General features: G+C 37.9%; 3 protein-coding genes across 3 annotated transcripts in view; 2 read left to right on the plus strand and 1 right to left on the minus strand.

The window, feature by feature from the left end:
• The first annotated feature begins 1488 nt into the window (after nucleotides 1–1488).
• Nucleotides 1489–3717, plus strand: LOC139151261 (tripartite motif-containing protein 2-like). The gene has a single exon (XM_070723965.1). It carries the CDS (start codon nucleotides 1489–1491, stop codon nucleotides 3715–3717), a length of 2229 nt encoding a protein of 742 aa, XP_070580066.1.
• Nucleotides 3718–7686: 3969 nt separating this feature from the next.
• Nucleotides 7687–16013, minus strand: LOC139122885 (uncharacterized). Its single transcript, XM_070688763.1, has 6 exons — nucleotides 15929–16013; nucleotides 15213–15269; nucleotides 14787–14846; nucleotides 11799–11867; nucleotides 11137–11334; nucleotides 7687–8649 (listed from the first exon to the last, which is right to left on the minus strand). Exons 2-6 carry the CDS (start codon nucleotides 15232–15234, stop codon nucleotides 8483–8485), a joined length of 516 nt encoding a protein of 171 aa, XP_070544864.1. The 5' UTR covers nucleotides 15235–15269; nucleotides 15929–16013; the 3' UTR covers nucleotides 7687–8482.
• Nucleotides 15993–16182, plus strand: part of LOC139122761 (cytochrome P450 10-like) — a 34030-nt gene continuing 33840 nt past the window's right edge. The window contains exon 1 of the mRNA XM_070688501.1: nucleotides 15993–16090. Within this exon, the coding sequence (XP_070544602.1) occupies nucleotides 16074–16090 (17 nt within the window). The 5' untranslated portion in view covers nucleotides 15993–16073. The remainder of the gene's footprint in view (nucleotides 16091–16182) is intronic.

Here is a 16182-nt window from a genome sequence, read left to right on the forward strand (position 1 = left end):
TGTGGTTTTAGTTGTTTCCTGAAGCGATTAAACGTTGTTTCTTGCATTGTTTAAGACAGAGTAGTCCTAAGGCGCAGCGCAGCACACGGAAAAACGAGCTCGCCGTAGTAGATATTTCAAAAATTTGAAGACGACCTTTTACGTCTGAAACCAGCTGCCTTCGTCATATGCAATTTCGATGGACATACAAGAAATAGTTCACGAAAACGAAATTTGTTTAACGGGGCGTATTGTTTTAAGCATAACCCTTAGAGGTTTTTTTCATGTACCGTGTTATAAATGACACTAGTTTTAGGGTGACGTTCCCAGTCAGAGTTAGAAGTGACCCACCTATACCAGAGCTGAATCGTAATGTACAGATCTAAAATGTGTAATAGTATCAAGTGTTTAAAATGTCTAACGTGTGAAAGGGTGGTTATGACAGCATTGACTTGTAGCCGTGGTTTTTCGATTAGTAGCTCATTAAGAAGAATTTTCACCTTCAAGGTCTAGTGAAGAGTCGCCAGCAAAGTGAGCGGTACGTTAATAAAATCTGTACATTCATCTGTTTCCTTTTTCAGAGATGGAGCAATGTTATACCGGGGGGAGAAAATGGAAGATTTGATACAATTGTAGAGCCTTATACGAACACATTGTAATTTTCACAAGGCTGAAACAACTCATTCCGAGGTGATCATGAACTACTCAATGTCTAGAAACATATTATCATTCCTAAAAAACAAAACTTGCAACGTGTCATCTTTGGTTGAGAAGAAAAATTGTATAGCCTGGAATATTATTTCAAAACAATGCGCCCGAATTAATCAAAAGTCAGTTTGTGACCTTTTTAAACAGTAGTTTCTTCGTAGGTTCGTTTGTTCATTCACCCCTTTGTTCATTTTTAAAGTTTCAACTCATGCATTACGTCTAAAAAAAAGTGACTAATTCCCTGGACGTTTTTCGATAAGCTTACTCGAACTGTTTTTATTGGGAAATTGTTTCACATTTTGAAACCAATGAATTGAAATTTTTCTCCGGTTGAGAAGTTACATGTAACACTCAATTAGAGTCTTTTCAACTGACTTATGTTTCGTGCAGTGTGTTGTTTTCGAGACCAAACTTTCCCATCGAGTGACAGTACTTGACTCTCACTGCGACGTAAATGATCTTTTCCTTCATGACTTACTATCGATAGAGGGCGGTTTACCCTCACCTTTTGTAGACGTTGTCTTCAGCATAACTACAGACATAGGGCGACCCATCGTATGTATCATAGCTTAGGGGACAAAAGACTACAAATTAATAACAAATATGTCCACACTTCAATGCTTTTTCTTGTAATCTATTAAGTTACTTCTTTTTAAACGTTGATGACTGAACTACAGGTTGTCAAGCTAACGCCCTTTTCCACGAAAACACTTTGCGACTTCGTGGAATTTGGTCACGTGATCAACATTCGGGCCTGTTGCTCACGAATCTGCTTGTACCTGCTTTGTACACACTACCACTATGGCTACGTCTACAAAAGAGTCGGAATTTTTGGAGGAAATTGACGATAACTTCCTATCCTGTACTATTTGCTCAGAGCGGTACAAGAATGCTAAAATTCTACCGTGTCTACACAGCTTTTGTGAGCCGTGTCTAGGTAAGCTGGCTGAGAAAAGTGGCGTTATAACCTGTCCAATATGTCGGCGTTCACATGAACTTCCTGATACGGGTGTGTCTGGCATTGGCGTGAATTTGTTTATCAACGAATTGGTGGAGCTGTTCAGAAAACGGGAAGAGAGTTCAGCAGAAGCTAGAAAGTGTCAGGGTTGCAGACAAGCTGAATCCGTCAAACACTGCCTTGAATGTGGGTTTGATTTGTGCAGAATTTGTTCTGGTTCGCATGGCGTATTACCAACAAGCAGGTCACACCGTCTGATGACCTTAGAAGAGTACCAGGTCGCTAAGTCCGATGACCCCGCTATGTTACAGCCACCAGTCTACTGTGATAGCCACGTATGTAACCAAATCAAATTCTACTGTGATACCTGCGAAGTGTCCATCTGCCTTGAGTGTACAGTCTTAGATCATCCAAGGCCTGAACATAAATACAGATACCTGAAAGATGCAACCAAAGAATACTCCAAAGATTTGAAGGAAGAAATCGACAAAGTGAAAGTGAAAGAAAATGAAACTAGCATTAGCAAAACTGTTGTTATGGAAACAATCAGATCACTCGACAAGTGTTACCAGACAGAAGAAAAGAAAATGAAAGGACACATCCAGAAAATGATTGATGACGTCACTCGCATGATACGTGAAAATGGTGACAAACTTCTTAGTGAATTGAAAGATGAATACGAGAGAAGAAAACTCAACTTAAATGCACAGCTGAAAGAATTGGAGTGCGTAGAGGGTGGCATGTCACATGCAAGGGAATACGCCGAGAAACTGATGCATTATGGGAATGCTGCACAGTTGATGTCAGCCAAGAAAGGAATCGCATCTCAAATGGAAGAATTGTTGAGTGTAGAGACAAAAACTGACCCGGATGAGACTGATTACATGGAGTTCCAGCCGTGTGATGATTTCTACACCACAAAATCTGTCGGTGTATTGCTTGTATCCACGACACCAGCTGATAATTGTCAGTTGGTTGATGTTCCAGAATTTGTCAGAAAAGATGAAGACATCATCTTCACCATAGCAAAGGACGTTCAACGAACGAAAACGGTGGATAAAAATGTTGAAATTAATGCCGTCATGACGAGACCTGACAACACCTTGGAAGACATTACAGCAATTAATAACAATGATGGAACGTGGAGCTTGAAAAGCAAAGCTAAGATGACAGGAAAACATGAAATCAGGGTGTCAGTATTCAAGAAACCAGTCAAAGGCTCACCAGTGACAATCAATGTTATTCCACAGAAAGGTTTGATTTGTAAATTTGGTAGGAATGGGTCAGGTGTAGGAGAGTTAAATGATGCTTGGGGAGTCAGAGTGACCAAAGATAGGAAGATTAGGGTCTGTGAGCGTGGAAATAATAGACTACAGACTTTCACGATCGATGGCCAACATAGCTATGCAACCACACTGAGTAATGGATCAACTACAGTCTCTCCACTGTTTTCAGCGGTATCAGAGGATGGTAGTGTCTTTACAACTGATAGCAATAGTCGCAAAATAATCGTTCATGATGAGAATGGTAGAGTGATACGATGTTTCGGGCAAAATGTGATTAAGCACCCCTTTGGAATTGCAATAAGTCCTGTTAATGGCAGAGTTTATGTTGTTGATTATAGTGGTCACTGCATACACATCTACAGCCAAGATGGTCATCATTATAAGTCATTTGGATGTGTAGGTCAAGGTAATGGTCAGCTGAATTACCCCATAGACATTGCAATCGATGCTGAGGGCAACGTCTTCGTATCAGATCAGTGCAATCACCGTATTCAAGTGTTTGATGCTGAGGGTCAATACCTGTATAGCTTTGGAAGTCTAGGGTCTGGTGATAATCAGATGATCAGTCCCTGGGGCATATCACTTGATAGCGATGGCAATGTGTATGTGTGTGATAGCGGTAATAACAGAGTGATGAAGTACGAGTCACGTGGTAAATTCATCTGTAGAATAGATAGCGATGATAGCGCAGAGAGTCCTTCTGGTATTTGTGTAACTGATGACAAACCATTCGGTAATGTCATTGTTGTCAACAAAAGCAAATGCATTCAGATTTTTACACAGTGAAGGAAGCGATCCAACGTCACAGGAACAAAGTATCTCTCCTTTCAGATTAGTTCTGCTTTTATAAGAAGTTTCTTACGTTGTTCTGCTTATTGAAACATGTTTAACTATCAATCATGAGATCTCTATTCGCACCTTACATTTACACATAATATGTTAATATACTGATGACATAATTCGTGGTGCGTACCATAAATTATGCCATTGAAGCACATATTATTCTAACTACAAGCAGGGAGGGCGTAGAAATCTAAAGACTTAGAGTATTATATTTCAGTGATCAGGCATAGCGTTAATATTTGTTCACTTGAATCAAAACTAAAATTATTTGAAGAAAGAGTGACATCGTCTTTAAAATTGACTTGGTAACTATCGTTTTGACATATGCAAATTTAAGGTGACGGGAAAGAAATTATATTGTCAGGAATATGAGAACCGGTGTAAGTAGTTGTTGTTAACATATCTGCTTGGTTTAATTTAAGAAATGTACACCTCAAAAGAAAGCAGTTGTTTGTACAAAAATATCATATCCTTAAACATTGGGGTGTACTTGATAATAATATTATCATGCAGTATCTTGAAACTTCTGGAGAGCAGTCCATTAACCTTATCATCATCAGATATGAACGTTCCATTCTCATCATTTGCTATAATTTCTTTTATATTGTATTCCGCCGGTAATTATTTGTAAAACTGTTTTTTTTTTCTATCAAGCATTCTTATGATTAAAGGTTTAGCTTACGTAAGCTTATTAGTCCCCACGGACGAAGTCCGGGGGACTTATAGATTGGGTCATGTCCGTCCGTCCGTCAGTCCGTCCGTCCGTCCGTCCGTTCACGCAGATATCTCAGACATGCCCTGGTCAGTTTCTTTCAAACTTTGCACAAGGATAGTACCCTACCCAAATTTGGCCGTGTTAGAGGACTTTTTAGTTTCCACCTCCATAGACTCTCATGTATAAGGCAGCTGTCCATAGACTTCCATGTATAAGGCAGTCCATAGACTCCCATGTATAAGGCAGTCCATAGACTCCCATGTTTAAGTCAGTCCATAGACTCCATGTATAAGGCAGTCCATAGACTCCATGTATAAGTCAGCTCTGCATAGAATGCCATGTATAAGGCCAAGTAAAATAAAAATTTAGTTTCTCATCATATTCATATAGCAAAAAGGATGCGGTGACACAGTTTTAGCCCCACGGATGAAGTCCAGGGGGCTTATAGATTGGGTCATGTCCCTCCATTCACGATGATATCTCAGATATTTTGACAAGATGTCATGTGACCTCAGTGACCTTTGACCTCAAATATACATATTTGTCCATAACTCAGTAACCACAAGTGCTACACCCTTCATATATGGTATGATGGGACACCTTATGACGCCACATATTGTACCTCATTAATTATGTGCATATCTAATTTTGAGCAAACCAATAGAGCTAGAGGTCTGATTTTTGGTATATAGGGATAACTTAGCAATACAATTTTTTTGACAAGTGTCACGTGACCTCTATGACCTTTGACCTGAATATACATATTAGTCCATAACTCAGTAACCACAAGTGGTACACCCTTCATATTTGGTATGATGGAAGACCTTATGATGCCACATACTGTACCTCATTAATTATGCACATATCTAATTCTGAGCAAGCCAATAGAGCTGGATGTCTGATTTTTCGTATATAGGGATAACTATAGAATAGAAATTTTTTGATCAAATGTCATGTGACCTCTATGACCTTTTACCTAAAATATACGTTTTTGTCAATAAATAAGTAACCACAAGTGCTATGTCCTTTATATTTAGTAGGATGGGCGACCTTATGACAACACACGCTTTACCTCATTGATTATGCACATATCTAATTCTGGGCAAGCGAATCGAGCTAGATGTCTGATTTTTGGCATATAGGGATTAATTAGCAATATTTTTTTTTTTTCAAAATGTCACGTGACCTCGATGACTTTTTACCTTGATTATACATATACATGCATAACTCAGTAACCACAAGTTCTATACCCTCCAATTTTGATAGGATATTAGACCTTAAGATGTCACATCTTGGACATCATTTATTATCCACATATGTATTTCTTGGCTGGCCAATACAGCTAGAGGTCTGATCTATTTTCCCGATTTAGAACCATAACTTAGACATGCCTCATGTGTTTCAAATTGGGAAAAACAACATAGACCTATGTGCCCATAGATCTTAACATATACACTCCAGTGATACTTCTTAAAGACCACATTTACCTGCCCCATCAAGACTAATACTCCCCTATTTCAAGTGGGGACTATGTCATTTTCAATGACTTGTTATATGTGTCATAAAATGTACTGAAGAAACTGAGTATTGCGTGAACCGTTTGAAGAACCCCCCCCCCGAACAAACCAAACAAAAACAAATAACACCAATTAGTAGATTTTCTGTTGCAAAGACAGCATATGACTCTGTGAGCAATATTACAGTGCAATTTTATAAAGTGCACCATAATCATCAGGTATTTTGTTTAATTGTTTTTAATATATAGATAAAACAATAGATAACAAACAAGTGATGACATTGACAGAGTCCCTAGGAGGATGGCTCTTGATTTCCACCATAATCGTTTAGCTGTGTCGGCATGTCCTGATTGCAGGCTCGTGTGAATGTGCAAAACAAGATAGATAGAGCTGTAAACGCAGGATCATTTTAATTAAAACATGAAAAGCAGTGATTATCAAAAGACATGAGAGATGTAGAAGCTTTCGATGTGTAAATTAGTAAAATATTATGAAGAAATAAAAAAATGACAATAACATGTATTCCAACCGTTTTTTCCATGAGCTGTCGACGGTTTCTGCTCGAATTTGAACTTTGACCTCAAACGTATTCAATGGGATTTACGCGAGAGGGCAAGTGCAATTATCGCAGAAACCGTTTTGTGGCGATGACCATTAACCCAAGCGCGATCTATTCGCCATAGCAACGCTGCGTATTCACAGCTGGCAAACAAGTTGTCATTCTTGACTAAGTTTCATTGTGTTTGCTTGTCCAGATCTCATTCTCAATATCATGTTTCCATGTTAACTGTGCTTACTCATCACCAATTAGTAGACTATTCACTTTGCTCCTGAAGACGACGCTGACGAGAATATCGTAAAATGTACTGACACTAATTTGTCTAATCAATGGGCAGATCTCCTTGCCGAACCGAACGCCATATCTATTATGATATAATATTATTATAAAAACTAAAGCCCTCCCCCCAAAAAACAAAACAAACAATAACATTTTCAATGGTGTGACAATAAGACTTAAATGCGACATGTAAGTCAAGGCCACCAGAGAAGGGCCCGTGCAGGAAATTCGTGGAAAATAGACATCCAAGAGTGTAACATTTAAACGTTCCCCGCACAAGCAAAATAGCCCCTCTCATGACAGTTTCATCTCACATCGTCCAGTTAAATAATCCAAAATATTTCCACCTGTGTAGGTACGTACAAATTTCACCTGCACAACCAAACATTTACCTGTCCTGGAAAGGATATTATTTCTTAATCTGGATAGTGAGATTGGAAGATATTATTCCAATACCTTGTATTAAACATAGTATCCCTTCTTGCGTATGCCAATGAACAATTAGTTTTGTATTGTATTAAACATAGCACCCCATCTTGCATATGCAAATTCATACTTATTTCTGCTCATATAGCTATATGTGACACCCAATGTCAGGTTGTCAGGTTATCAGGCGTTTTCTCATCTTCGTAATATTATTTGTTTGTTACTAAAATCGTTAAGAACACCCTTGCTTTCCGCAGCCAAAACATGATTTTGATTATTTACCTGAACTGTAATAAACAAAGGCAAATATAAGTGACAATAAGTATTGTTTCTCGGCAAGCTTATCATACAAAACCAGATATAGCTGACATATTCATTTATTTACATGTTTCATTGTAACGTGGAGATTGAATTTTTTGAAGTGTTCCGTTTAAATTTAACTCGATCATAAGCTGAAATGCATTACTTGAGTAAACAAGCCTAGAAGACGATGCTTTGACAAATCCTTGTGCACGCTCATGACAGGCTTATACATCTGTTGGGGCGCCATGTGAACTCGCATCAATAAACGAATCGGGAAAACATTACAGTGCATTAAGCAGCTGTTTACAATTTGATAGTAACTGCTGTGTTGATTTACATATGTTGAAAAAGGTAGTTTTAATACCAAAATTTAGTTTAGGTTTTTTTAGCAATCAAAATTTGCATAACATAGATGTGAAATGTTTGTATAGTTATTACTCCGTAGTAACTTATTTGAAAATGCAGTGTCTTCGTCGTTGTCAAAAGTAGAAGCTGAACTGATTTTATCTGGAATAATGTGAACGAGAAAAAAAAACTGCGCTGCTTCAACTCAGTATTTGGTTGTCGTTTATAGTTTGAAGTTACTGATATGTTGTTATTGGTTTCATGACGATTTTCTAATATTTCATTTGCATATAAAGTCCATCTTTTGTTTCCCTCGCCTTGTTCACTCCAATGGTCGATTCTAATACCGATGTTCGATGTGTTTTCCATTGTCTCCGGACGCCATTTAGTGAACCACCCACATGAGATTGATGTAAATGTTTTCATCACATTATCGGACACAATCAACGGACTCTAAGAAGCTACCATTTTGTTTCGTTGAATCGCCCAGAGTAATTCCGAATCGGCACTGCGAAAAGAGTTCGATTGAACGTCATAAAAGCGAGCAGTCTTTTTGGGCACAATTTACCACAAACACAATTTAGCACATTTGAAAATACCATAACCCAGTGCAAAGACTATTATGGGCGATAGTAAGATGTAGAAACTGGTCAGAAGCCAGAAGGAAAAATAATAGAGAGTTGAATCACAGTTGTCGGGACGATAAGCGTTTCTGTAGATAACAACGTTTCCTACAGAGATAAAAATATAGAAAATGTGCAGAGTTAGAAATGTTGATCATATAGTTCAGCCTCCTACAGAACCTTTTTGTTATTGTCTGCACTGTAACGAGAAATACTTGTGAGGTTTATATATTTGCATACATACGTACATGCACTTGTGTGTGTGTTTGTGTGTGTGTGTTTGAGCACAAAAACATACAACAATTTTACCCCAAACACTTTAAGACTGACGATATTACACACACACACACACACACACACACACACACACACACACACACACACATATATATATATATATATATATATATATATATAATACACCAATTCACCTGATCTTCTTTTTTGGGGTTACTATCAACAAATGTTTGTCATGAAACAGCAAATTTCTATTGTCAAGTTCAAAATTAGCAAGTTAAAAGCATTATTTTGGCGTTTGCGTTCCGTTGTATAACAATCTATTCTTTTTATATCATACAACTATAGTTCTTCCATTTATAGTCTGGAAATTTTGGGGGTGTATATAGCTAACGCATTTAAAGGATATTTTATACAAAAATTGTACGAATCATAACTCTTAGCAATAGGAATTTATCGTCAAAACCACTGTTTAAGGAGCTTAACAACATAGTTTACAATTGGCAATTTCTTCTATGACGTTTTACACGCGAGGTTGCCCACAGAAGTTTTGGATTTTTTTACGCCCATTAATCATTATTATTCACCGAGACAGAATGTTAGAAATGATCTTATAAGCCAAAAAATCAAACAAAGCTCGGGTCAATTTAGTTTAGAATTTGCAAAACTATGGAACAGTATACCATTAAATATTAGAGATATTACAATTGCAGGTCACAATTCAAGCGGGAGTACAAACATTTTCTGAAAACTGAAAGTTAATCACACTGATGGCATCTTAGTTATGTGTACGTGTGCTTGTACGAGCTGAGGTGATTTGAAAGATTGCTAGACATGTATTTTCGACCCTTTTGACATTGATTGTGTAAGCATAGTGTACTGGATTTTGTAACCTCTTTCATTATATTACTTGGAATAAAGAATTCAATTCAATTCAATATGACGAGCAACAATTAAAAATTGTGAAGCAGTGTGAACGCTTTTGACGACGTGCACAAAACTAATGACATATAATATGTCCCAAATCGGTAACAGGACAGTTACCCCGGGACATTTAGTTCCTGGATATTTGCCACCTACCATTTACCCCCCCCCCCCCCCCGGCTATTTACCACCGGACACTTACTACTCGTACACTTACCACACAAGACATTTACCACCGAACAATTACCCAATCTTTTAAAAATTAATTTTAAAGGCCGCCTGATTCATTATCTTTATTTTCAAACAGTTTCAACTTTGTTTTGACATACCATAGACACTCTCTATGATTCAAACAACCTTATAGAGTGTATTTTATATGTTGGTGATGAAGGAATTAGTAAATATTTTATGAAACATCTAACGCACATTCTACCGGTAAAATATGAAACTAAAGATGAGTGTAACTTTCGATGCGACCCGGTTTTGACTAAAAAAAGATAAAAATGGAAAAGAGACAAATATTATCAGTTGGCTAGTGTTAGGGTCAAGGTTAGGTTTAGGGTAAGGCAATAAAATGATTCGTATAAACACATGATTTCAGTCCGGTTACACCATATAGTTAACGTTGTCATTTTAATGTCATTTATAGTGTTAATTTATTATGTGATGCGTGGTTAGACATATAATGTCAAGTTCAACATAAACATGGCGTAGTGTTTAGAGTGAGGGTCATTACATTAGTTCAGGCGTCCGGGTTCGATTTCCTGTTCGGCATAGAGTAAAGTTAAAATGTATATACACTTGTAAGGCATAGTGAAATGTAAATCATGTGGCACCCATTAGGAGACAGTTCTACAAAAGATGCACACCCAGTATTCGTAAGTGTTCGGGAACATTCTTTTTTCCATCATTTCCCATCTGATGTAATTTCGGCAAAGCAATATTGTTGGTATAAATAGATAGTGTTAGGGCGTAAATATCCGGGTGTTAAATGTCTCGGTGGGCATTGGTTGATGGTAATAAGCCTTGGGTAAATGTCTGGTGGTGATTGTCCAGGTGGTATTTGTGTGGGGTGGTAACTGTCCTAGAACCCCGAAATCAAACATTCTGTGAATGTCGTTCGTGCAGCAGCTGCGACACTAACTATATCTATCTGAAGTACGATGTGTCTGGAGTGTCGGTTTAGAATTTCATAATCTGTCGATGTACCGATGGTTAGTAAATTTCAAAGTGCTATTTCAAAATTGTTAGAATTTTAAGACCCTGTGCAGTCAACTTGCGCACTTAATCTCCCCACGATTCTCACGAAGCTTCAACAAGTGTTGTTTGACTGAAAAATCGATCATGTGACACGAACATAATAGACGCTCATTACATAAAACCGATAGCATCATAATCAACGAGATGAGGAAAACAATAAAAGTTGCTACTTACCTGCAATGAACCATCCAAGGGAAATTAGAGCTATTATAATATCACAAGATACGCAGCATCGTGGACAATCTCCTCCAACCGAGATACAGTAAAAATGCGGCCAAATAAGCAGAGATATCAGAATCAACAGCGCCCCCATTCCAATGTTGTAAATAGGAATAAAAGGTTCACCTTCGCATTTGTCCAAGAACGAAGCTCCTAACCATTTGGAGATTAAAATAATTTGGGAAGCCTGGAGTTATCATTTACTACTAAATTAAGGTCACACCTTTTCAAAGTAATAATATTCATTTCTTTACCAATGCTCAGCTATTACCATACTCAGCGAAAACAATCAAACTCTGAGCATCTTCTGTGTCTAAATCTTCGCGTTGTTCTTGTAAGTCAGTTTAATTTAGTAGTTGTTCACTAGATGAGAGTATATTCAGGGATATTTTAGGTGGAAAGACTCGCTAAAATCACCAATGATTCGCATAAGTTCTCTTGAACCTTAAAGAAAGTTTGGACAGCGTTGGTTGTACAGTGTATTTTTGAAACAGCTATTGATTCCGACAAACGTTCTATTGTCTTCTTTAAGTTGCGTTCGTATGTGAATAAATAAGTTTTATATTGTGATGAAAACTACTTTTCGAAGTCAAGGTAAAGGAAATAAATATACTCACCTATAACTATCATGGCGATGGAGATAGGGATCACAATGAACACTTGGACGGCACAGGTGATGCGATTAACTTTGCATAAGGGAGATTAAAATGTAATTATGGTTAGTTCGCGCCTCGAAAATACAAAACAGAATGCACTTTGCTCAAGCTTTCTTTAACCCTTTCACCACCATGGTTCCACCCAAACCCATTGTTATCAATGGTGATCTTGGACCTGTATACAGGGAACTGGGGGTGAAAGGGTTAGCAAACTTTCAACATGTCTTTCAAAATCAAGCATAATTATCAGGGCTTACCGAGCTAAATTTGCTACAAGAGAAACGAATTACGCAATATTTAGGCCTACCGATATTCGGACTTCAAAATGGCCATGGAGGGTTCTCGATTTGCACAGAATTCATTCGGCGACAACTTTATCTACTCCACAAGCTTCAAAACGAGCTCCCACAAACGACGGGCCGAAATAATATTGTAAAAGTTTGAGAGTCCGAATATCTGTCCTCGAGGCGCATTCTACCGTAATTTAAAATGGGAAATAGATATTCAGACTCTGTCACTGAAAATTTCGAAATTCTTAACTATAGTCTACTTCCTTTGTGGACTCAACTTGACAGCTATGAACGATATAAAATTCTCACTTGCCCTTTGCTATACCTAAAGCTTTGGATGGTGACTCCTGATTTTTAGGTTTTTTTTACTGTACAAAGGGAATGATTTCAAAGTTTCCTTAAGGTAACATGCACCTCGAAAGTGAAAGACTTAAACTTTTGCTCAAACTTTCCTCAGTGAAACTTTCAACCATTCTCTTACCAAAGCAAAAATAAAAATCAGGGGTCACCATGCAAAATTTGGTACTAAAGAGACAAATTACTTTCGGTTTTTCGATATTTGAAATTCAAAATGGCCGCCATCCCTGTGTTAACTCTATGGGAAAAAATAAAATTTTCAATTTTCGAAAAATTAAGACCATGAAAACTTTTCTTTTGCCGAGAGCTTCAAAATGAGCCCCCACAAGAGGTAGGTCAGGAGAAAATTGATAAAATTTGAAGGCCCGAATTTCTGTCCCCGAGGTGCGTCTACCTTAAGGCAACTTTGGACAAAATAAATCCTATTATTAAGCGCGTAATACTACCTTTAGCAGACATTTGCGGTTGTAGGTGTTGTAGTATTAAGGGAATAAACGCTTTAGGGAACCAGCAGGATAGGCGTCCAGCCGCAGAAGAGAAAAAAAAATCATCAACTTTTCTTTTGAGGCCCCCGTGACGTTAGCCGAAATGTTATGAGGTCCTTCTTACGGGAAGAATATTTTGGCGATTCCCCACCCACCCCATCCCACCAACATAAAAATGTAGCGTCGACCAGCACGGACTTATCCCGCTTCTCTCTTGCAAACTATGCACAATGTTCTCTCCGTACATAACTAGATATATTTGTATAATTGTATTATTACATATGTACCATAGTTTACTTGCATCGAAGCGCGCGCGTACTACCGGTATTTGCACTGCAGTGCAAATACCAAAAACATTATGCCATACCTGCATGCAAATGAATAGAACAGCACGTGATCCTTGTCTTTCAATGTGTTCGCTTGTGTTTTTAGTTCCTTTGTTTTCTCGATAAAATAAACAGGGGGAAACATATGTAATAATAACAGAACCCCATGGCGAGCGAGCAAGCTTGCCGTACCTGGGGTATTTGCACTCGTGTTTGCGTTGAATCCGGCTGTCCTTTCACTCGCTGCGCTCGTGAAAGCACGACCGCCGGATCCCCCGCAAACACTCGTGCAAATACCGCTGGTACGGCGCGCTTGCACTCTCTCGCCATGGGGTTCTGTCATAATCTTGTACAACAATGTACTTCACTAGAATATGAAGATTAAGACGACAATTGCATACACGAATTTTGATTTCGAAATTTCAGCCAAAAGTGTCATTGCAACATACATTGTCTATGGTGCAAACTATGAATTTTTTTCCTATAAAAGACTGTCTATGTCTGTGCATTTTTTTCTTTTAAAACTGATATCACTGTAGTTCACTAAATTATAGCTAAAAGGGCATTTGTATTCCAATTTGATTTCATAATTTTACCTAAGTGTCATTTCACTTTACAGTGTAGTCTATGGCAAAAAATATAAATTAATTGAATTTCGTTAGTACATTTGCATATGTTTGACAGCCGACTCCAATTTAATCGCCCAGAATAAAGTGATCAAAAGTGAGCAACGAAGATGATATTGAAATTTCATTAAAGATATACACATCTTATACGTGTCAATCTACCAGGCAAACTTTATAAAACTAGCTGCATCTATCACAATTATTTTCCAAACCGTCTTTTTCCCAGCCAGTTGTTTACCTTTTTAGTACCCCCTATGATAGTCAACTATTGCTGTCATTTCTCATTCCCACACTTTGACAACCAGCATTAAAATATTCACAAGCACAAACTGTAAATGATCATCAGTAATTGTAAAGCAACAATATCATTAGGTAACTGCAGAAAACTGGTCGCCGAAAGATTTCTTTTCTGTCCCGTTCAGAGTGATTTATCGGTATGATACCCCTATATAGTACTTCGGAATTTTCAAGCCCCCTCCCCACACCCTGGCTTGTGTCGTACCTCACCAAAAATATAATGCGTGTTCTCTATGAATACACAGCCCATCATTGGGTACGCACTGTTAAGTGTGGCTATACTCAATGAGCCGGCTAAAACAGTCATAGTGCGTCATAGCCAGTAGGGGTCTGTGAGAGAGTCTAGGTAACATGTGTGTGTGTGTGTGAGAGAGGAGAGAGAGAGAGAGAGAAGAGAGAGAGAGAGAGAGAGAGAGAGAGAGAGAGAGAGAGAGAGAGAGAGAGAGATGACGATGTTTTTCTCAGTATTAGGTTGTTTTCGTACAGTCACACGTAGATACTGGTAAGTTAAACTAATCCAAGAAGTGTTCCTATACAAAACCATCAGGATATTCGTAAGGATACTCACACAGCTTGTATTCTTGACAATTTATACCACAAAATTCATCAACATGACCTTCTTCACTGACTGTAAAATAAATTTGGATGAACGATATTTACACATAGCAGTCTGCCTAGAGTCTCAATACTGAAAGTAATATCATAAATGCGGTGATCTTTGAAAGTGTCAACACTTTTATCTAAACTTTAAGTTTCTACACATTAGCTGTCAATCAAATATTCTCAAATTGTTTGCAAAGTTTTCAGGTATTAGCCATGCATATGTACCTGTCTATACATGCGTTGGTGACGGAGTATATCCCATAAATTGCTGAGTATCTGTATTCTCTGTAAATGTCTTTTTACGTGAATTGTATTTTCTGGTATCAACGCATGTATAATAACATTCTATTACACTTCTCTTGGAGTTTACTGTAAAGTTTATTCTTCTTACTTAGCCACCTTTTTTCTGCCATTCTCGAACAAAGCTTCCAATAATATTTATATTAATCTGAAACAGAGCAGTTAGAGGGTGATCAGCCTGTTCTCTGACATGTAAAAAACAATATCATAATTTTAGGCGCAGGGTATACGCAACGATGTATTTTTTTTAATTGAAAAATTATTGTGTGGTGTACACTGTGCGGATATCATCTCCAGTTTACAAACACTAAAGGTAATTGACTTTTTGTACAAAGTTCACCTTGGACTTATGTTTCGTTTTCTCGTTCTGAGAAGTGGTACAAAGTCCAGAGCTTACTATAAATACATGTCAATAAGCTGCGGTTTTGTTGAGACCATTACGCCATTCTAACGATTCCTGAAAGTTCGTCTGTTTTATGCTACAAAGTTTTAACCCGCCGATTTCTCAGCAGAGTCTGCAAGCGCCAAGACTGCAAACAGTCGTCTTTCAAACATGCGGCCATTTTGTGCACACATTTTCAAACAAAAAACCCTCTATCGTTATCAATATATGGTTCAAGGTGCATTTCTCGAACGAGTTGGATAGATCTGAAAATTCAAATGTTTGCTGTTGTAGCCCCGGAAGTTTGTAACGCCGACACATAGTGGAGTAAATTCACGAACAGTTGTTGTCGCCATGATTAATTACATCCTGCGACCTGACGGTTTCAACTATAACAAGAAATTTTCTGTGGTATAATGACGAACCTGTGTTGTAGAAGTTGCTTAGTAATCTTACCACTTGTCTTCTTTGCTACTTTACATATATATCGTCCTTGGTTTAAGTAAGGCTAGTACATATCGGTTGTCTGCGTACATATCACCGTTGTGAACTCACAGAGATAACAAAGCGATGACCTCACTGACATGGTAAGTCGCTGTCAGAACTGTGCATTTGTAAAACTAGTTTTGAGGGCGTCATTCATTTATTTCCGTCTATTGCACACAAGCTGTTCGTGTTC

Source organism: Ptychodera flava, chromosome 1 (genome assembly GCF_041260155.1).
Source record: "Ptychodera flava strain L36383 chromosome 1, AS_Pfla_20210202, whole genome shotgun sequence".
In the NCBI taxonomy this organism is placed as follows: domain Eukaryota; kingdom Metazoa; phylum Hemichordata; class Enteropneusta; family Ptychoderidae; genus Ptychodera; species Ptychodera flava.

What these genes read in the sequence shown, in the direction of transcription:
- LOC139122885 (XM_070688763.1), bottom strand. Translation starts at nt 15,234, where the DNA reads ATGGCAGAAAAAAGGTGGCTAA. An exon ending in GGCAGAAAAAAGGTGGCTAA is followed by an intron (nt 14,847 to 15,212) that starts GTAAGAAGAATA and finishes TTTATTTTACAG; the next exon opens with TCAGTGAAGAAGGTCATGTT. An exon ending in CCTTGGATGGTTCATTGCAG is followed by an intron (nt 8,650 to 11,136) that starts GTAAGTAGCAAC and finishes TTATCTCTGTAG; the next exon opens with GAAACGTTGTTATCTACAGA.
- LOC139151261 (XM_070723965.1), top strand. Translation starts at nt 1,489, where the DNA reads ATGGCTACGTCTACAAAAGAGTCGGAATTTTTGGAGGAAATTGACGAT.